The sequence below is a fragment of the Diadema setosum genome, chromosome 14, assembly GCF_964275005.1.
Source record: "Diadema setosum chromosome 14, eeDiaSeto1, whole genome shotgun sequence".
NCBI lineage: Eukaryota > Metazoa > Echinodermata > Echinoidea > Diadematoida > Diadematidae > Diadema > Diadema setosum.
Window position 1 is genome coordinate 19,109,727 of NC_092698.1, and position 22,196 is coordinate 19,131,922.

Consider the following 22,196-nt stretch of genomic DNA (forward strand, 5'->3'; position numbering starts at 1 on the left):
TTATTGTTATGATATTACACACTTAAACTAACATTGATCGCAAGCTTGATAATTATCAAAATGCCAAATGCCTAACCGAGTAGTGACAAACATAAAAAAAAAACCAAAACGAACAAACGTGTAAAAGACTGCAACACATTGAAATACGGAGAAAGGACTTCAGAAAAGTATTAAGAGCTTAATGTTTGAAACCGATTCACTTGCCGCTGGTATACACATACAATACACGTCTACAGTACAGTATTCATCGAGGATGAATTCGTGTGCAGGAGCTGAGCAGGAAACGCAGAGCCCTGGGAAACCGACAGGCTGGAGCGCGCCATCTCGCGATCGGATTTGTCCAACGGACTTTGTGACGAGTAAGCTGCTGGAGTTCGATCGGTATGCCACGTATGACACAAATCCCAACATCCAAAGTCTCTCCGCTTACATTGCAAAAATTACAGATGAAGTTCAAAGTTTAATTTGTTTCTCCAAGAAAGCATCGGTGGTTCAGTGGTAGAATGCTCGCCTGCCACGCGGGCGGCCCGGGTTCGATTCCCGGCCGATGCAATATTTTTCTTCCCTTAGGTTTCTATTTTGCATTGATTTATTCAGCAGTTTTAATGTTCACGATTTAGCAGCAAACAATGTTATGTATGCATATTTATTTCATACTTATTCACGGACATCAAAGCAGGGGCACTTTTCTTTGGTGTGATTGCAGCTTTGAGGTTCGAGTTCCAGTCAATATGAAAAAGCCTTGTCTTCAGTATCAGAATCATAACTATCACAGTGCACATGATAAGAAATACTGGTAGAGTGTCACAGTTTGGCTGTTGCTGAAATAAACTGTGATGTAGTTGATTATAGTCTTGAAAAAAAATAAAAGTAGTAAAAAATAAAAACACAATCATGCAACATGCCTTCCTAGAGATTTATGAATTATCTATAAGATCAAGCAGTAAGAATATGACGATGGAGACAAATGGATAAATTGGCAAGTCCGTAATGTTACAGGCGAGCTCAATCCCCCCCCCTCCATTTTTTTTTTCTGCAATACAAAAACACATATGATCTATAATCAATAATCGATCATTAAAAGCGAGTTTTATTAGTTCTATTGTTCATTAATCTTCTCAACCCCCCCCCCTCTCTCTCTCTCTCTCTCTCTATTACGCTCTTTACTGTTAGAAGCCATAAGTGTGGGGGCTGAAGCTTCAGTCCCCCTGTTCCTGAGTCTCTGTGTTAATCAACCAATAAATCAGTCGATGATGGAATGGTTTTTCTCTCTACCCCTCCCTCGTTTTTCTCTCTCACTCTCTTTTAATCCAGCTGTCAACCTCGAAGTTACCATTTTGAAACAAAATGTGCTCCCATGTAAAGCCACTGCAAAAAAAAAAAAAAAAAAAAAAAACTTTAGCTTGTATTTTTAGGCTTTTATTGCATTTATTTCTGCAGTATACAGCAGTTTCCTGCAGTATCAAAATTTAGGTTTATTAATATGAACAGGCACATTAACTCTTCGTCTGCCACATTCGTTACTTGACGCCTGACTCAGTCGACGGCGTGCCAAAACGAATGATAAATCGCCAAATGCTCCAGTACAAAGAAAACATTTCTCGCGATTCCATTCCTGTTACATGTAGCTTGCATTGTATATGGTAATTAACTATGGGGTGGGTCCTTGGAATTGCCAGTACATTTTATGTTTCTGTCACTGTTTTGTGTGCAAAAGTCATGCTACAATAATGTAGCTACTGGTCATTAGAAAGAAAAAGCAGTACAATTTACATCAGAGCAAAGCTTGACATTTTCTTTACAACTTGCTCAATATACTTTATAGGTCAATGTAACAGAAATCTGTTAAAGTTTCATAGATTTTAACAACATAACGTTTTCCCAAGACATGACTGCGTTGCTATCTCAGAATAATGTGGCACACAGGGGGTCTACACCATGGCACATAAAGTGTTCATTCAGTGTGCGCAATGTTGATCCCCTTGATCTAATTTTATTCCAGTACGAGACAAAGGAGTCGAGCGCCATCTATTGGTGTCTTTTTTTTTCTTTCTTTTCTTATTTTCTTTTGGCTTGTTACTGTTTTTTTTTTTTTGCAAGTTGATTCCTGCTCAGTTAGAAAAAAGAGTTGTTCCTGATGATATAGGTTAACAATTAATACTGTGTGTTCTGCATAAATACTAGATAAATCGAATGGAAATTTCCAATTTTCATGTGTGAAGAGTGTGGTACAGATCAATTTAAAACGCATCAAGTCAGATCTTAAAGACAATGTTGTGAGAAGAATAAGATATTGACATGAGAAATTATGTCTTGATTAATTATTATAGAATCCTTGAACACTGTCGGTTATCAGTTTGCAGGATTATCAGCATCAAGTCCTGTCAGGGTACTGTTAGGAAACAAACATCATTTCGCCTCGTGCTAGGAGCTGATAGGTGAACTTCAGTCCAGAGGTTGGCATGATATTTTAATACACAAAGGCCAGACATTGGAATAAGAAGAGCGCCATCTAAAGGGCATCTCTGTCCAACCCATTTCAGGCCTCGAGTACATTGTACCTCCAACTGACTGTGACTTTGGACGCAAATTTAGGTCAAATCATTGCCCTCCATTCCCCGCTTTCTTCCATTGTGACGTGAGCAGCAGCCGTCTGCGATAGAGTGGCTGTCAAGCCCTCCGGAGTTCGTCGCCATATTTTTTTAAAGTATATTTATGCCAGTGATACGTACCACTTGTCTCTTTGAACGTCGTCATGTTGGTTTTCATGAACTCCCTCCTCCTCCCCTCCCCCCCCCCCCCCCCGCCACATCAACATCCCAATATGCCCCTGACGTGACTTTCAGGCAAGTCGCCAGCAATGGTGGTTGAGTGTTTCTCTTCACTGCTATTCAGACTAACCTCGTGCTCTTTCCACCATTTTCGACCTGTCCATCTGAAGACGTTTGACATTAAAAACTCGCATGACATGTAACAAGTATCACAAATCAATCATCTATCAAAGCCCCCCCCCCCCCCTCCCGCCACATCAACAACCCAATATGCCCCTGACGTGACTTTCAAGCAAGTCGCCAGCAGTCGTGGTCGAGTGTTGCTGTTCACTGCTATTCAGACTACCAACCTCGTGCTCTTTCCACCATTTTCGACCTGTCCATCTAAAGACGTTTGACATTAAAAACTCGCATGACATGTAACAAGTATCACAAATCAATCATCTATCAAAGCCCCCCCCCCCTCCAGCCACACCAATATCCCAATATGGCCCTGACGTGCCTTTCAGGCAAGTCGCCAGCAATGGTGGTCGAGTGTTGCTGTTCACTGCTATTCAGACTAACCTCGTACTCTTTCCACCATTTTCGACCTGTCCATCTGAAGACGTTTGACATGAAAAACTCGCAAGACATGACGTAACAAGTATCACAAATCAATCCTATCAAAGCGCGTCGCAATTGGACCGTTTACGGTTATTCCCCTTACATTTCTTTTCCTGGCCACTTTATCTCTGAGACGATAATCGCAATAAGATTGACGCGTTTGTTGTTTGCTTGTTTGTCTGTCTGTCTGTCTGCGTATTGCTTTCTTTTCTTTTATTTTCTTCTTCAAAGGACATTCCCCTGGCTAAATCTTTCAGGAGTATAGATACTGGGGATATTTGTACAATCCCACCACTGCATGACACTATAGTGATCCAATATGTTCTTGTTCGTGTTTGTAAAAGTTGACACACATCATAGACGTAGGTCTATGTGTATACATGTACGAATAAGTACACACACATACACACTCACATACATACACACATCGAGATCAAAGTAAATGCTGTCGTTCTATTTTTATGTGATGACTTACGAGTTGCTTCATAGCTGGTATACATTTTTTTTTTTCTGTTTGTGTTCTAAGTCTGAGGTCTCATGAATCCTGGTTTTAAATCTCAAGTGCACTTGGTTGGCACTGACCGAGGCTGGGTTCGTCTCGGTGGAGCCACGAGGAAAAGTACAATGACCCCTTAGTCTTCTCCAAGGCAGATATAATTTTTTGTTGTTGTGAATGAACGTGAAGTAATAGAACATACTGACTTCTTCAGTATAAAAATGTGCGTGCAAAGACAAGGACTTCAATCAACCACACATCGAATCGATGTTATCAGTTATGTTAAGCTTTGCTGCTCAAATTCGACCCAAAACATTCTATAAATTCGAATGCGTCAACAGTCGGTAAGTGAATGAATTTGCATAGTAAATGTATGAGCGAATTAAGTGGACAACGTGTATGCCATATTGAAAATGATTCTGATACAGATCAATATATACATGAATGATATCTTGCATACATTTTGGAGGCGTGTTCATTATTAATTTTCTTGAAAAAATAAACATTATAGAGAAATGACGAAATGACGAAAGCTGTCCACAAGAAATGCAATCAACAACAGCTCTGTGACTAACACAGCTTTTTGGTGATTTTTTTTTTCTGGGGGGGGGGGTTGTTGTTCGCAGGCTGTTGTTTGAACTCATAATACCATACATTTTAGTGCAATTTTCCATATTTCATCCATAATCCATCATGGTGTTATTTGCGCAGTGATATGACATTCCACGGGCGCCTGAATACAAAGTCATAGAGACTATGACTGAAAGACACTTTCCCGAGGATGATAGACATGTAATATGAAAATGATAACACGAGGACTTATGACTCAAAGTGAAATCGACACATCAGTATCATGTCCTCTGTCATCCCATGGTTGTTACGTAACACTCGATTTCAGGGAAATCAATCTATCCCATCACTGGATGACATAATGAGGACTAAAGAGATTTGGGGGACAAGGGAGGAGGAAAGATAGGCTTTCACTTCCGTTGGTAAAGAAAGGGAGAAAAAATTGATCTTAAAGGGATATTCCAGACGATTTTCATAATTTCACATCATGTAGTACATAAATCGACAACTCCATGTATAGATTTGTGGAATTTACTATGGTTCTTGAGCAGAGAAACAATACTTTGAAAAACCTTAAACAAATTACACTGAACAAGGATGATGACATAGGAGGTTCACATATTTCAGAAATGTAGCAGTGTAATTCCATTACAAAACCGCTTGCTTGCGAGTTCACCTGTGTATAATCTATGCATGCCTTCTTCTTTTGTTCTGCTTCCTTGAGCCCCAACTCATGCATTCTTATGGTGACTCTGCCATGTCATCATCCTTGTTCATTGCAATTTGTTCTAAATTTTGAAAATATTCTCATTTTTCATCCCAATCATCACAAATTCTGAAACTCTGTCCTCTGTATAACTGATTTATAGTTGTTCAAATGTAAAAATCTGAAAATTATCCGGAGGTCTCCTTTAACTTGTGCTATAAGGACTACAACAGGCGAAATTGGTGGGGAAGGGGAAGGGGAGGGGAGAGGAGGGTTTGGGGCCAACACACACACAAAAAAAAAGCGTCGACTGTTCATTTGCACAAATCTAATTGAAAGTAATGAATCATGATCACATCATGTTCCTTTTCCAACCATTTCCAACCATTCTTTTCTGTACTTGTCTTGAAATTACAACATCGAATTGTTGTTCATAGTTTGTTTCTCATGGCAGTATTGTATCCTTATGTGCATTCAAATTTTGTACTAATCATATGTGTTGGAAATGAAATGAATGAAATGAAACGGAATGAAATCCTATATTTGTGGTCAATTATTTTATATGAAGATACCTCAAGGGCGTAAAGCTGCAAAAAAAAAAATCGTTGATTTAATTGGCTTGATTTGAATTTATTCTCGAAATACAAAGAACGACAAATGTATAAGAAAGTAAATAATCATGATATCTTATATAAATCTGTAATAAATAAATATGGAAGGTGCATTAGGCAACTATGTATATCTTTATCATACATATACAGTAATTATGTATATTATACATAATAAACTGTAGTATACTTCATGCATTGTATATATTCCACGCGGGAAACGGAAAAAGAAATATTCCCATATGTGATTTATGATCCTTTATTCATACATGTCTGTTTTGATCTCGTATTTGCTACCCAGTCTATGAAACTTTGGATTAAAATAAAGCTTCATGATAGTTCATCCAATCCAAAGAAAGTCTACTTACAAATATATCGTTTCCCCACGGTATTAAACTCTAGATTTTGCACATGTGATAAAGTTTCACATACATTGTTTGATATTGTTGTAACTCTGAACTGTATACATTTGATGAGATTTGATATCAGAAATAATAGAAGTTAATGTTACGACTTTTACAGAAAGAGAATGATAGACGACCTTAAGAGATCTACACGATCCTCCATGACTGTCGATGCGCTTAACGTGATTATGATTAAGATTAGGATTAAGATGAAGATTAAAATCAAGATCAGGGTTAAGGTTAATATTAATATCAATATTAATATTATGATTGTGATTCATGTGATTATGATTATGTTCAAAGACAATCATGATTAAGATAAATACTGATTATGAGAATATTTATGATTATGATTATGATTATAATAGTTTCCATGTAATGTATCGGCTTTTTGGCTACCATTATGCTAACTTATGTATTTTTCCAATAAATGTGAAACATTTATCAATGAGAATAATACATAAAGACAGAGAAGAAGAGAAAAGAGGAGAACAGCGAAAAAGGTCATGGAGAATAGAGTTACGCCTTTGTTTGGTTTCGGGAAAAAAATTGTTTTCCTACTTTTCAAGTAAAGAATAGCATTTTGAAAAAAAAAAATGTTGAAGTTTTTTTTTTCTTGTTTATATTGGAAAACCTCGCGGGAGTGGCAGGAATCAGTGGAAACATGGTGTGAGCATGAACAATGTGTCTAACTGATCGTAGAACGAATGAGAAAATTAGAGTCCCAGACACGTGCACGCTTGCAGCTCTCAGACAAGTTACTGAATGTCCACATTCATTGTATTCTGGTCATCACCCCCATAACAATGTTGCCAGTTTCTCTGCCTTACTGTGTAGCAGTTCGACTCCCCTACCCCGTTTTGCCGTCACAGTAGTTTTCCTTTATATTTTTAGATTATAACTGTACAGCAGACGAAGTCTAGACAGGGCAATCTGAAATGTATACATAAACGGTGAAAGCTTCAGTTCAGACGCGATATGAAGTTAATGAGACAACCGGTCGATATTTTTTGCAAGAAACAAATCGCTCTAGCTTGATGAACAATGCCAGTTTCCCATTAAATGACACAGTTCTCCCCCCCCCCTTTTTTTTTTCTCTCTCTCTCTATCTCTTTTAGTCTTCTCTCTCTCTCTCCTCTGTCTCACAACGTCTACAATGACGTTACAGACAGACTGATTCTTCGTTAGACATATGTTTTGTTAACCATAATCATTTTGACGGGGAATATAAACAGCACGCGAAGAAAAAGATCAACAAATTAGTGCACGTACTGTATATACCGCCAGTCAATACCAGACAATGGAATCGTCCACTCGACTCGACGAATGAGACAACGCCGTGACAAAGGACCGGGTGGAGAGGTGTTCCACGGTACAAAGGAAAAGATAAATAAACGTTCATGTTTCCCACTGGGAGGAAGATGATATTTTCATTTGCATTGCATTTCCAAGAAGGAGAGACAGGGGAATATAGGACCTCTACTGCTCCATCGTTCGTGCTGTTTGTGTTGCATTTAATTTTACGACAATTCCCCAGTTTCTCTTTTATCAACCATAAATAATAATAATAATAATAATAATGATAAAGGCCGGTGGCTTTGATAAAATATGAATCTCTACCCCTCCCCCATGATCCTCATTAAAAAAAAAAAAAAAAAAGTAGCAGATCGATGAACGTGAATACTTAAAATCAAAGATAAAACCGATGACATCAATTACATTTTCGGGAAATTAGCATGTCAGCAATATGTATCATTACAGTTTTTTTCAAAGCAGTTCTATAAAGCGGGAATTGGACGTGCAAAAATCCCACCTCCCTGCTAAAATCTAAATAGACAAAGCTGTACTAATATTAATTAAGAGCTGAATATTGTTGTGCGGTTTGCTCTTCAAAGATATGCATGCGGTCTACGTCACATGAAATCTGAATGCTAAACCGATTTAAGATGAGACACAACATAATTGTACATGAATTAAACAAAGAGAGAGGGAGAGATTTCTCAGGATATATGGTTATTCGTGTTTTGTGATCTACATCTGGTACTTGAAATCAAATGAACTTTGTTTCTTGTATACCAGGTACTGCCAGTTTTATTGTTGTGCCCCTCAGTTAGCTATTGTGTATTACAATCAAGTGGAATTAAAAAATGTGTCTTTTTTTTTTTTTTACAGACTCTCAGCTTAGAAACAGCTAGAAATGATATTGATTTTGGTCTGCTTGCCCCGCTGACCCCCCCCCCCCCCAACTTTGTAGTGGCTATGGTGACACGACATAATTGCTTTGGTCTTATTTTCTCCAAGGACTTATAGGGTTGGGGCTAGATTTGTGATAGGGTTTTAGGTTTAGTTTAAAGTGAGGATTAGAGTTAGGGTTATGTTTGTGTTTAAAATTTACGTTTGGCTTTGCATGCATATGTGAGCAATTGTCGGAGGAACAAATGTCATGGAACCAGTGGGTAAAAGACAAATTGAAAACAGTATAGAAAATAAAGCTAAACACGACACAAATAAGAGTGCAATCCATGACAACCGATTGTACAACTGCCCCTTGTATTGTTCATGGTTTTGTTGTGTTGTTTCATTTTGAAGGGGTTTTTTTTTTTTTTTTTTTTTGGTATAGTTTATTCTAATTCTTTCATTTAGAGTAGAGGAAATGATCTATTTCTAGATATTTTCCAAGTTGGAAGTTGAGAATTGTCTCAGTTGATAGGGATGTCTCTACTCAAAGAAAAATAGACCTAAAAAAATAACCCTAAAATTTCATTTCATGGATCTGTCACGAAGTCTCAAGCGACCTGTGGTTGATAATGAGTCACAGTTCTTTCTCGACATAAAGAATTAAGACTAGCTAATGTGCATGCGTACTCTGTAATCATCACCACTTTGGGCTAGTCAACAGTCATAATTGATATGAATTATCCAAAGAAAACAATGGGCAGATTGCTCTGCGAGGTATAGACACGATGGGGTGAACTCACTTCCGCAAGTAAAATCGAAAGAACATCTTACCGTAAACGATTTTGTTTTTGTTTTTAGGGTGACAATTAGAACATGATGACGATTTAATTTTCTCTCTTTGGTTATCTTTTTGGTGATTTGGTTATTTGTTATGTTTGTTCTCCTCAAAATGCCATGATCTCGGAGCGCATCGCAGCAGGAAGGCTGGAATATATTCATAATTCATGAGTGCAGTGACATCATACATCAACACCAAAAGACAAAGGAAACAAACTTGACAAAGTTTAGGCACATTGCCTCTTTCGTGACCAAATTGAGCGTTCGGACTGCATGTGGTCTGTTCGCTCAAGTGAGGCTGTACGGAAAGTAATTTGTGCGTCTGACTATCGACTTGTACTCTATACATTTCTATTTTCGTATTCTGTTTTTTTTTTTCTTTTTATTGAGGCGTTCTGTCTCTGCTTTTTGTTGGAAGTCCACACGGTTTCAACGAAGTGAAATTCGCATTTTAGCAGGTGCCATTCTTCAATCTTCCTTGCACTATGCAAGATATCTTAGGCAATTGTTAGGTGTGTGTAAGCGGATGGCGTTATCGTATCTGTGTTTCTTGAAGGTTTATTGTAGGAGTCATTAGTGTTGTTTCTTCTTTCAACCATTGATATGATCACGAAAAAAACGCAGTCGAATTCAAATTCAAAATTCAAAATTTCAAATTTGAATTTGAATTCTAAAAAGGCGGTCGGACGATTTTCCTGATTTGGACCTTGTCAGACACTGACAAATGAGTTTTTATCAAGTGACTGTCAAATGGAGGAATGCATAATATGCACAAATACTCACCGCACGCATACGCACACACACACAAAGAATCAAACAAACACACACATTCATTTTTTAGGGTTTTGGTTTTGTTTTGTATATGTTTGCACAAATGATATTATATGATATATACCGCGTGTCATAATTGACCTTCCTCTGCATAATCGTATGATTATGCAACTTTATGGCACTTCATAGAATTCCTGCAACACTTTTCAACAGAATTGTGCTAGGATTGACAGCGAAGTGAGTTTTTCTCCTCCTGTCACGTATATTCATAAGTTTTTATCACTTTCCAAAGACTCAATCCTCCCAACTCTATCCCTCATCATAGCTGGGATTATGTCTATGATTAATATGCAAGAGTTGATTTTCTTTTCCGCCCATGCCTTTTGTTGGCGAAAGAGGTGGGACAATAGTGCCTGTCCTCTCTACCCATCATTGGTTGACCCACTTTCTACTGTCAAGCAACTGTTGTGCAGTCTAAATAGAACTTTTACTTTGCCTTTTTCAGTTCCACAGAAGGATTCTTTACTCCAGAGTTGTTTCTTATCTGCCACACTTTAAATTGCAATGTTCGGATATGTCATAGGTACCAACCAGTTTCAAGCACAACATTAAAAAAAAAAAAAAAAAAACTGCTTAAAAACGATGACAATTTGATGGATTTTCATCCAGGAATATCGCCGAGAGTACACAGATGAATAGGTGTTAGGTTGTTTGTCACAACATCTTTCTTCCTCTAAATTACCTCCTTCGTGCTGCCCCTTACAGAGGGACAGCAATTATTAAGACAAACGGTATAATTGCATATCAAATAAACTATATAATGCAAATGCATCCAAGATATTGACTTGTGTTGACCCATGATACACTCAACCTCACTTATGTGGCAAAATGAATATTCTTAATACCCGTCATATATATTGGTTAATAATCTCATATCTTTCTTCAGATTTCCTGAATACGCCCACCAAAAAAGAAAAAAAAAGAAAAAAAAAAACAACAACAACAACAACAACAACAACTTCCAAGCCAAGATTCTGCGGGTGACATCATCTGTCAAACACTGATAAAGTCCTAATTTATGATTAACAAAAGACATTGGAATTCACCTTCACCTATAGACTGAACATAATGAATTATATACACGTACATTTCACGTTTCCATGTTACTAATAATTAGAGTAACAAGAGGCATTGCCGTTCTTGCAGGGAACACGCAAGTTATGCGCTATTGGGTGAAGGTGCATTCCAGTGTCTTTTTGTTAATCATAATACTACTTTTATTATTGACAGACGATGTCACTGGCGAGAATCTCGGTTATTCAAGCAATCTGTAGAAAAGTAGTTGAAATATTATCATAAAGCATATAGGACACATTATTTAAATATTATTTTGGACACAAACGTCATGAGCAGGGTATTCATTACGAATTTATCACGGAGTTAACATGCATTTGCATTGTATAGTTCCTTTAACTTGTTGATACCACCTAGACAGTACAGGGAGTTCTAGGCCGACGAACAAACTCCGATGAGAATCGGACTGAGGTCCCTCAATGAGAATAACGGTCATGCCAAAGCCCAGTCAGCTCAAAGTTGTCAAATCCTTCCTACTTGTGCAATCTCCGGCGGCAGTCTCTTCTTGAAGTTCTGTACAAACAATTACACTCATACTCAAAAACTCATGTACAAGGACACATTATTTACGTGATAAAAGACCAGAGTAAAGCTTATACGAAGCGAAACAACTATCAGCACGTCGCTTCTTTCCGACACGCACGCACGCTTACAAACGCACACAAACACGCACGGTCATGTGCATGCAGTATCACCCTAATGATTTATTGCCCAGCGCCATTATCGACTACTTTCGGTTTTGAAAATTCCCACATTTTGCCCACGTGATATTTGGGGATGAAATGTTACAAAGTGTTTTCACACTTTTACTTGTAGTAGAATAGAAAACCCTGCCAAGAAAACGGCTGGTGACACGCACATTAGTGCGAGTAGAAACGTGACGACACAGAGTTGACAGCGTGGCTTTACCGAGAGATATCTCTAAGAGACACGAAGGCCCAAACAAGCTACCCAAATTGAAACTGTAAGTGGAGTGCATTAAAGTTAAAGAGAATCAGAGAGGGGAAAGCTCTTAAAATCACCCTGAATTCACGCAGAGTAGGTTTGATAATTCAAGCCATAGATTAAGTCAGATTTCCTCTGATTTGTTTTCTGCATTGATTCAGTATTAATGTACTTTCCGACGTCTCCATGTTCGCCCAAATATGCAAAAAGACAACATGAGTAGTTCGTTCTTAAGGGATCACGTCCGGGATATCATGGCCTTTTCAGTGCTGGAGGGAAAAGAGAAGAGCACAGCGATAATATACTCGTCGGCTCCCGAGATCTCGGGGCTTCGTTAAGATCTCTACCCGTAGAAAGTTCAAGAACCGTGCAGGCTGGGGCATCGCGCCGTCGAGAGTGCACTCTCGCTCCGCCTTGCACTCTCTGGAACAGAAATTCGAAATGGCGAACGTCTATAACCCTGTTATGATCACTTTTTTCTTAGTCTTCTCCCTTTTTTAAATCTTATTTATTCTTTTGGCCAGCTAAAGATCTCAACCAACTTGGAATACGTTCCAAACAGGCCTGGCTTTATTTCTGAGCAGTGCGCACTAATTGACGAGTTGTACCATTCATTAAATGCTACTCGCATGTCATTCTCGTCGTTCCCCGGTTTTACGATTAACCACAGAGACGGCGAACCTGTTCCTCTGATTCGAAATAATTGATTCAAATCATTTTCGGAGTGATCCAAATGGTTGGCGCGTATTGTCTGGGTCGGGGGGAAAAGCCGCAGTCGTTTATATCCTCAGTCCCACTTATTGAGAATTTTGCTTGATGTCTTTTCCCCCGTCTAATTCGCAAACAGGGACGCGGTAATTTTTAAAACAGATTGAAATAGCCTCTTATAAAGCTTGTAGACATTGATGTACACATCAACGAGCGTTATTGGCGTCTGACTGCTTTTCCCCCTTGTCAACTTTCATATTTCTGTTGGCCTTTTTCCTTTTTATTTGTTCGGTTTTGTAGCATAGGAAAGTTCTTGCTTTGCTAATTCACAACACACAACAGCATTCCACGACGTAACATGAACGACGTCTAATGAATTTGGTGCCAGAGAGAATGTGATTTTCATATACACAGGAGTTCGGGAAATAACCGACTGCATTACTGTAATCAAAGCAGAGTGTTATGTGGAGCGAATATGTTGCCCGCTAATTTTGCATCTCCTCCCCCTTTTTTCTCTAACTTTCTTTCTGTCTGTCTTTCTCTTCATGTGTGATGTATATGTTATTAATATAAATATATATATATATATATATATATATATATATATATATATATATATATATATATATATATTTACATTATACTATATACATTGTATACGAAATTCAGAAACGTAGTATGCGCACACATACATTCACACACAACTGTAATATGCATAGGTGTATATGTGTATACAAATATTTTGGTTCAAGAAATTGCAATTTCCGTAATCTAATAATTTTTTCCTCCCTGTCTGATTGACACCTATATGAGTCTTTGCATTCTTTTCTATACTCATGTCGCCGCATAAAAATTGTGATTAGTAACAATGTAAGCAATGTGTTTATATATAATATACATATCTACAGTTGTACACACATGACTGTTTATTTATCTATTTATTATTATTATTATTATTATTATTATTATTATTATTATTATTATTATTATTACTACTACTACTACTATTATTGTTATTATTATTATTATTATTATTATTACTACTACTATTATTATTATTATCATTATTATAATTATCATCATCATCATCATCACCATCATCATGCGCTAATGGGGGCGCTGTGGCATAGTGGATACGACTCCCGACTCTCAATCGGAGAACCCGAGTTCGATTCCCGCCCAGCGCTTACGTCCTTGGACAAGATGTTTTTGCCCACCATGTCCGTCTCGACTCAGGTGTATAAATGGGTACCTGGCAACGCTAGGGTATGAATAATAATGGCAGGGCCCTCTGGTAGAGCAGTGGCAACACTGGAGAGGTTACGCTAGTGCATGAATAATAATGGCAGGGCCCTCTGGTAGAGCAGTGGCAACACTGGAGAGGTTACCCTGGATAAGTAAGACATTATTATTATCATTATCATCATCGTCATCATTGTTATTATAATTATTATTAGTGCTGCTATTATTGCTTTCAAGGAAAGAAAATTAAGGCATGTCTCTACCTCCCTGGGTCGATAACTCTGCTCAAATTTCTAGACGCTTAGAACAGTCTTCAGCGAGAAAAATGTTCATGCTTCCTCCCAGTAAACGTCGTGTGCGGTGACATTTCCTTTACCTGCAAATGGTAGGTCTATATATGTACATAGGCCTAATTTGTTTAACCCTTTTCAAGACCAACAGCCTACAACATTCACCGTGGATTTGAAAATGTAGGCATTTGACTATATGTTTCCCACATATCATGGCGCTTTGTTTCGTTCCCTTTTTAATTTCGTTTTATGCATATTTCAGGTGAAGGAACTTTGGGCAGGGCGCGGCAGAAAAAAAAGCGCAAGGCGAGAGAGCGTCGAGGGAAAGCGGGCATTATGTCGATAGGGGGCAGTGCGCTATTGAGCCGCGGTTTCACTGGACCCTAATTGTGTTGTTTCATCTGACGTAATAATCTGCAACATTATTTTATTGCACTCGCCATACCACATAGATTTAAACTTTGCTGGCAGTCTTCAAAGAAATCAAGTGCTAGTGTGCGTGCGAGCGCGTACGTGTGTGTGTGCCTATGTGCCTGACAATTTTTGCAATCTATTTCACTTTAATGTGACTGAATGCTCGAGATACCTTGTTGATTAAACTTCAGTTTAATGTTTGTTTGTTTGGTTTTTGTTTTTGTTTTTTACTTCAGAGAGACAAAACTTATGAAAAGAGAAAGAGAATATGGCAATAATGAGAAGACTGCTGTCACTGACAGTATGGTCCCAAATTTATTTTATGTCATTTGTTTTCAAACAATTTCGAACTGACGTCAGAAGATAGCTGGCCATTGCTTTCACCTTGATAAGTCAGACCATACAGACCGAGTCTCCGAAAACTCAGATGAAAGTTGAACAAACACGGGTTCACGTGAAGAAATCGAGGAGGGGGAAAAAGAGGTAAACTCTTCCTCAAACCTGAGACAATGCTCAGACATATGCCTCTGGCGATAGTTTCTTTTCTTCTGTTGAAATACAAGTAAATAGAGTGATAGAGAGTTACAAGGGGGGAGAGATTTATTCACTGATTCGATACGGTTATGATGTCTATAGCGGCGACGCAGTCTCCTGCCCTGTAGACAAGCCATAGAACGATTAAATCAGGCGGAAGACTAAATAGAAATGACTGATAACGGAGAGGCCCGCCTAAGGTTGTTTGTTTGTTTATTTGTTTGTTTATTTATTTATTCATTTCTTGCAAATCCCTAGACAGAGCGCTCCGGGGCGCACCGGTGAATGTTAACCTGCGGTTTACGTGACGCGAATGACCTATGGAATGGCTGCTGCGAAAGGGTTGTGCTTGCAGTCTTGTCTCAACTTTCTCTTTCGACTGAAACGGACCATGATTTGCATCAGAGTGGAGGAACAGTTCATTCATGTAATGCAGAGTAAATTATGAAAGATAATTTCAATGATATCACTCTTGTATCCAACGGAGGAGTGAGGGAGGATGAAAATAAAATCACTTCCATCTATTCAGCACAATGACAAAATGTTCTGTTGTAAAACCAAGAAGAATCACTAATTTACGTCGTTCTAGGACAATTTGTATATCAGTTGCAATAAGAAGAATCAACTCAACAATGTTAGTCACCCTTTTCTCTATGGACATGATAAATCGACTTCAGATTGTATCTTTGTAAACAGCAAGATCAACATCATTGTAACAACTACAGCAACAACCATGACAAAATCAGCCTAGATATTATATAGATTGAACCAGATATGAGTTTAATCTTCGTTTTGCAGTGTGATATGATACGGAAATCATTCCAGATTCTACAGGTAAAAGTTTTGAGGTAAAAAAACAACAACAACTACATGACCTATACGATTGTAAATTATACGCGAGAAAAACTTAATTGCATGTTATTAAAGGTAACTTTCATATAACATCAATAAAATCATCATCATCACTATCACTATCCATATTATCATTACTATCATCACTTGCAGTAGTAGTAGTAGTAGTAGTAGTAGTAGTAGTAGTAGTAGTAGTAGTAGTAGTAGTAGTAGCAGCAGCAGCAGCAGCAGCAGCAGCAGTAGTAGTAGAAGTACTGTAGTTATATTAGAAGTATATAGGAGTACTATGATTGCTATTTTTCGAAACTTTATTCGAAGTGTTCCCTCTAAAGCACATAGTGCGCCTTTAATCTGACACTGCTTTATGTCTTTTCTTATCTCTCTTTTTTTTTTCGTTTTCCCTGATATACAATATGTATATTGATGCATAAAAAGAAATCATACAATAAACCGACAAATTGTTGAATTATGATACAGTGTAATGAAAATCGAATACAGAAATGAAACTGGTAACTAAACCGAATAGAACTGTAATTATCATCATTATCACCAAAATCACCTTTACTATCGTAATATGAAAAGGAGCGTCCATTAGAAAAATCACAGTCTTCATTGACACTCACTCTTCACACGCTCCAAGGGAAGGGGGTTTGCATTAAACACGGTGGACTTATTTGATTATCACTGTTCTCACACTGATACTTCTGAATGTAGATCATCGGTATGGAAATATTACCTTTTGTGAGTCCTAGCCACAAATCTCACGAGATATAATGAGACGAAGAATGTATCGATGGCTGACGAAATCTCCCCTCCTAATCTTTTTCTTCCCCTTCTGTTAATCCTTTCTCCCGCAAAAACCTTTTCTCCGCTACAAACTTACACCCCTTCATCTGACCCCCTCTTTCCCGCCGCTTACCCTCCCTTCCCGCGGAATGAGCACCCTTCTCTTCGACGTCCTCCCCATGCGATCCCAGTAGGCCTTCAGCGTTCCCCTAACTCAATCCCGCATCCTCATCCGCAACTTCCCTTCCTTGCTTGCCACCCTCCCCCCCCCCCTTTTATCCTGTGGAATAACGTCCACTTGATGTCGGTGTCAATGCTGACTGTATACGGCTTCTCATTTTTCGTTCTCTTCATTCTCCCATCAGTTCCTCTCATTTCATTCCTCATATCCCCCTCCCCCTCGCCTTCCTTCAAATCCGACTGGACCACCATCCAATCCACCACGTGCGAACGGTCCTATATGTGATAGTACCTTCTTTCCTTCAGGTTGGGGTAAACAACTTACGGGATTATTCCTTTGCTTCCCAGTTGCTTCCCTTTGGATACCCATGCAGATATCTACAACGAGGAAGCTACTTGCCACGCATCGCGGGCCAGAGATTTTAACGTTAAAACGCTCCGTGACCGTCGTATGTCTATAACAGGTAGACAGACTGACAAAGAATATAAATTCGTCACAATTCAGAGTAGAAAGATGTCATTCCACACTCTTTTGTAATAAAAAACAACAATATCACAATTTCAACAGAAAGAATGTGCCTTAACGGCATTCGTTCACCAAGTACTAGTTCCTCCCACCAACTGCTTCCCTGTCCAGCATAATAACAATTTTTGTCACTAGAACAGCTATAATGCTAATAAGATGGTTAAATGATGATAATAATGATCTGATTATGACAACTTTCACAGTATGACAGCACTAACTATATTATGACTGTAATCTTACTTGCTTCTTCTATTTGTCCAGCATCTTATATATTCACAACTTAAAGATGGTATTGAAAATGATAATAATGACGATGATGATGATAACAATAATATCAACAATAATTGCAGCAATGATAGTAACAATTATTGTGATAATTGTTAGAATAAATATCACGATAATAGTAAATGAAAAATGATACCGTCTTATTTATTCATCGTAACCTATTTAGTGTTGCCATTGCTCTCATACCAGAGGCTCTGCTGTAAACTACTTCATAATATTATCATTATGTAGGAAGCAGGATTACTGCTCAGATTTTACAAACAGTGCTAAATTTGCTAAAACAAATGAAAAATTGAGAAAGCTTCGACAAGTACGAGAGAGAGAGAAATGCTCCCACCTTCCTGCTAACATCACATCCCTCCCCCATCCACCCTCCCTCCTCCTTTGTATTCCCGAAATGCCACGACCGAAGTCAACGAATTACACACTTCGAACATCGGGGCGCTTTTCAGTGCCCATTTTGTGACTGTGGTGGGGCTCCTGATCAGGCTCCGCACACAGATCTCTCACCGCAGGTATTAAGTCCAATATCCGTTGTATTGTCACTGAACAGTTTCCTCGGCGTCATATTCAAACCTCGACGAGACTTGGGGGAAGGCAAGGGATTCCCCCATTCTAGTTTTCCGATGACAGCTACTCCGAAGAGACAGAGACAGACCAAGAGGCAGATAGAGAGCTAGAAGAGGGGGGGGGGGGGCATGCAGGGAGACGGAGGGAGAGAGTAATAGAATGAGATTGGAGGAAAGTTAGAAAGTGAACTATGATAGTAGAGGGGAAAAGAGTTGGAGAGGTATCGCAAAAAGTAAAACATAGTCGGACAGTTAAGTCATCTTTGTTATCAAGAAAGGTGAACAAAAAAAGTTGGTTAGAAACTTAGAGAGATAAAGACAGTTGAAGAGAACAAGGGAGAGAAGGGACAGTTTTGGAAGAAACTGAAATATATGAAGTCATACGAGTTATATGAATATATGAGTTATCTCGAGAGATGAAGAAAGTTGGAAAGTAATCGATATAGACGAAGAGGGTCGAAGAAGAATTAAAGGGACGTATAATAATGGTGGAGATGAGGATTGGGCTTTTAACTTTCTGCGAGATACCAAGAAATCACATAATGATACAGAATATACCATTCTAAGAGGAATTCAAAGTTTATATGATGAAAAAAAATCGGTTTTGGAATGGCTGAGACATGCAATAACAAAGTAAAACAAGGTGGCCCTAACAAAAGGTGGGTCCCACCTTACAGGATTGCTCTGTTTTGGATATCTCAACTATTTCAAAACTATTTTCATCAAATAATTATACGTTGAATCCCTCTTAAAATTACATGCTCTTTCTTTTTTTTCATGAGAGGCTTCTAATCATCTTACCAAAAAAGAAATGAAAATGTTACAAACCTGAATTAAGTTCTCAACCAAAATTATGCGATCCCTTTAAGTGATGAGGTGAATCGGAGAGTTATTAAAAGAGATGGAGAGATTTGGGGGGATGGGGGGGGGAGGGACAGGTGTTAGCAAGAGTGGGCAAGGAAATGAGATAGATGAAGAGAGTTGAAAGAAACTGGAGATATATGGTGAGAGTCGGAGAGGGTTGAAGATAAAAATGGAGACACATAATAGTGAATAGGAGAGATATAAGAGAAATATAGGAGAGATATAAGAGAGATATAAGGGAGATATAGGAAAGATATAGGAGAGATAATCGGAGAGATATACGATGTAAGAGAGATATAAGAGAGATGCAAGAGAGATATAGGAGAGATATAGGTGAGGAATATGAGAGATTTAGGAGAGATATAGGAGAGATATAAGAGAGATAAAAGAAAGATATAGGACAGATATAGGAGAGATATGGGAGAGATGAAGGGGTTCGGAGAGTATAAAGTGAGAAAAGTGACATCGAGCCGGAAAGAAAATGAGAGAGAGATAACGAGTGTTTGAAGAAACTGGAGAGCTATACATGAAGAGCTATAATCAAGTTTCAAGTTAATCCAGATACACATTATCATCATATCTTCACATCACAAAGAGGTAATTAGAGAGAAATTCAGAGAATAGAGTGAATAGGAAATGTAACATATAAAGGGAGAGAGAGGGAATAAACAGATTCGGAGTTGAGAAAAGCGACGACGAGTTGGGATGACAATGAGACAGGCGGATAGAGTTGGAACATCTTGGAGAGAGCCGAAGAGATGTGGAGGGAAATAAAGAGACATAAAGTGAATCGGAGAGATAATGGAGAGAAATGAAGAAAATTGGGGAGACATCATTTTTGGTGAGATGAATGCATTATGGGCAGTAATGTATCGAGCCATTTGGAGAGAATTTTAGTTACAATGTCGGGTAATTATTCTTCATAAAACGTTATTTCACAAATGATAACGAGAGAATTTATTGATATGATAATCCCGAAACGATTGTGGATATGTGATCAGTTGAAAGACATGAAAATGAAGCTAGAATAGAACAAAAAAGACATTTCTTTCATCAAACAGTAGTATACAAATTCATTATCTGTTATTGCGTTGCTGATTTCCCCGAAAAGACAAACTCTCTCTACAAAGAGAGAATGTTCAATTTGGTACTTCCGAATTTCCCAATGATTTACTTACTTAGTATTCAACTAACATTGCAGTAAGATTCCATAAACGAGAATAATATGTTTTGATTTAAAAAAAAAAAAAATGACAAGACACATGTTTAGGATCACCAGCAGTAGCAAAGACGGACCTTTTATTTCTTGATGGAAGGAAGAAAACTGAATAAACTAAATTTTCTCCGGGTTTTTCTTGTGTTTCTCTCTGTAAATTCTTATCAAATTTACATTCAGTTGTCTTGTATCAAGCATTTTGATTCCATGTTATCTAATGTCCACAGATTCAATATACATCGTACATATGTGTATGAAAATAAGAAGACACTCAGCAACATCCGGCCAGCTCCTTTTGATGTTATGTCAGAAGATTGAGAGATATCATTAGAGATGCTTCTTCAAATATTTTCCTTTTAAGATAATCATTACTTCATGGGCGTTGTTTTCGGAATTGACGCGTGCTATTTTAGGTCAATCAGTCCCCGGATAAGAAGTTAACCCTGGCAAAGTCTAAGTCTTCTGCCCTTCTTTTCTTTCTCTTTAAAAAACTATTTAAAAAAATGAATAAATAAATGAAAATGGCTCCCCTACCCGATTATATTATTCTACACAAAAGACTCAAACCAGTATCATATGCAGCCAAAATTTTATAGATAAGAGATAAACATTTTGCATCATCTGCTGTATAGCGGCTAAAATTGATTTTTTCCTTATGTGTGGACGGCACATCCGCACTTATGAATTACAGTGGTTTACAAATCACAACAGAAATCATCCATAAAGTCTGCACACCCAAGACTAGCATCTGACACCTGACTTTGACCGAATTCCCTGGCACTTGGTCCCGATTCGTCATGTGATCAGCGGCGTGCAGCGGCTGTGGCGGCGGGGTGGCTGGCCAGCTGCTGCGAGCCATCCTCGGCGCTCGTAGTGGCTGTACAGCGTACGGTGATTCAGCGTTCCGCGTGGACCCTGTGACTGTTGTGAGGCGTGAATCCGAGTAACCTCTCGGGTTCGCGATCCTTGGCACCTCCCAAACTCTTCCCGCAATTCTTCAGATCAAGACCCCCCCCCCCCCTCAAAAAATGAGAAAGAAAAAAACAAACAATAAAGACCAAAACAACAATACCACAAACAACACCCAAAAACAACAGCAGCAGCAGCAGCAGCAGCAACAACAACAACAACAACAACTAATACATTCAAGCCCATTTAATACTCAAAGTTTTGTCTGACCAGGGCCCCGTTCATAAAAGATGGTAAGATAGCAATTACTCTTGCTGGAGTGGCAAATTCCCATAGCAACAGCCAATCAAGAAGCTGGATTCTTGTCGTTACCATGACAATTTCCAGCAAGAGTTGCTATCATATGAACTTTTTATGAAATGGTACCCAGGTCTCACATGGAAATCCGGGTTTTGGTCATGTCTTCTCTAAGGTTTAGTTACTAAACAGACAATCAATGGAATTAATCAATGTTTATTTAGGCGTTTGAAAGATGTTGATCCGTTGACCTACCATACAAAAGAAAACTGCAGATGAATTAAACGGAACACACACAAAATTTGTTTAGATGTGATATACTCGCAAGAGCATTGATACGGACATGTAAGATGTATGGCACTAGCATTACACAGTCATTTATTTCAAAGCCCTTGTAATAACATTCATTTGTTCATTCGTTGGTTTTATCTCTGCATCTCTCAAACGTAATCAAAATTATACATGGCAGGTCATACAATGGATACATAACTGTATAAAAGG

At 38.3% G+C, this 22,196-nt stretch overlaps 1 protein-coding gene and 1 non-coding gene across 2 annotated transcripts in view; one reads left to right on the plus strand and one right to left on the minus strand.

The window, feature by feature from the left end:
• Positions 1–21,348, minus strand: part of LOC140238192 (uncharacterized) — a 101,560-nt gene extending 80,212 nt beyond the window's left edge. Inside the window, exon 1 of the mRNA XM_072318129.1 lies at positions 21,225–21,348. Coding sequence (XP_072174230.1) covers positions 21,225–21,348 — 124 coding nt within the window. The remainder of the gene's footprint in view (positions 1–21,224) is intronic.
• On the plus strand, positions 482–552 carry Trnag-gcc (transfer RNA glycine (anticodon GCC)). The gene has a single exon. It is a non-coding gene; the product is annotated as a tRNA-Gly (tRNA).
• Positions 21,349–22,196: the final 848 nt, after the last annotated feature.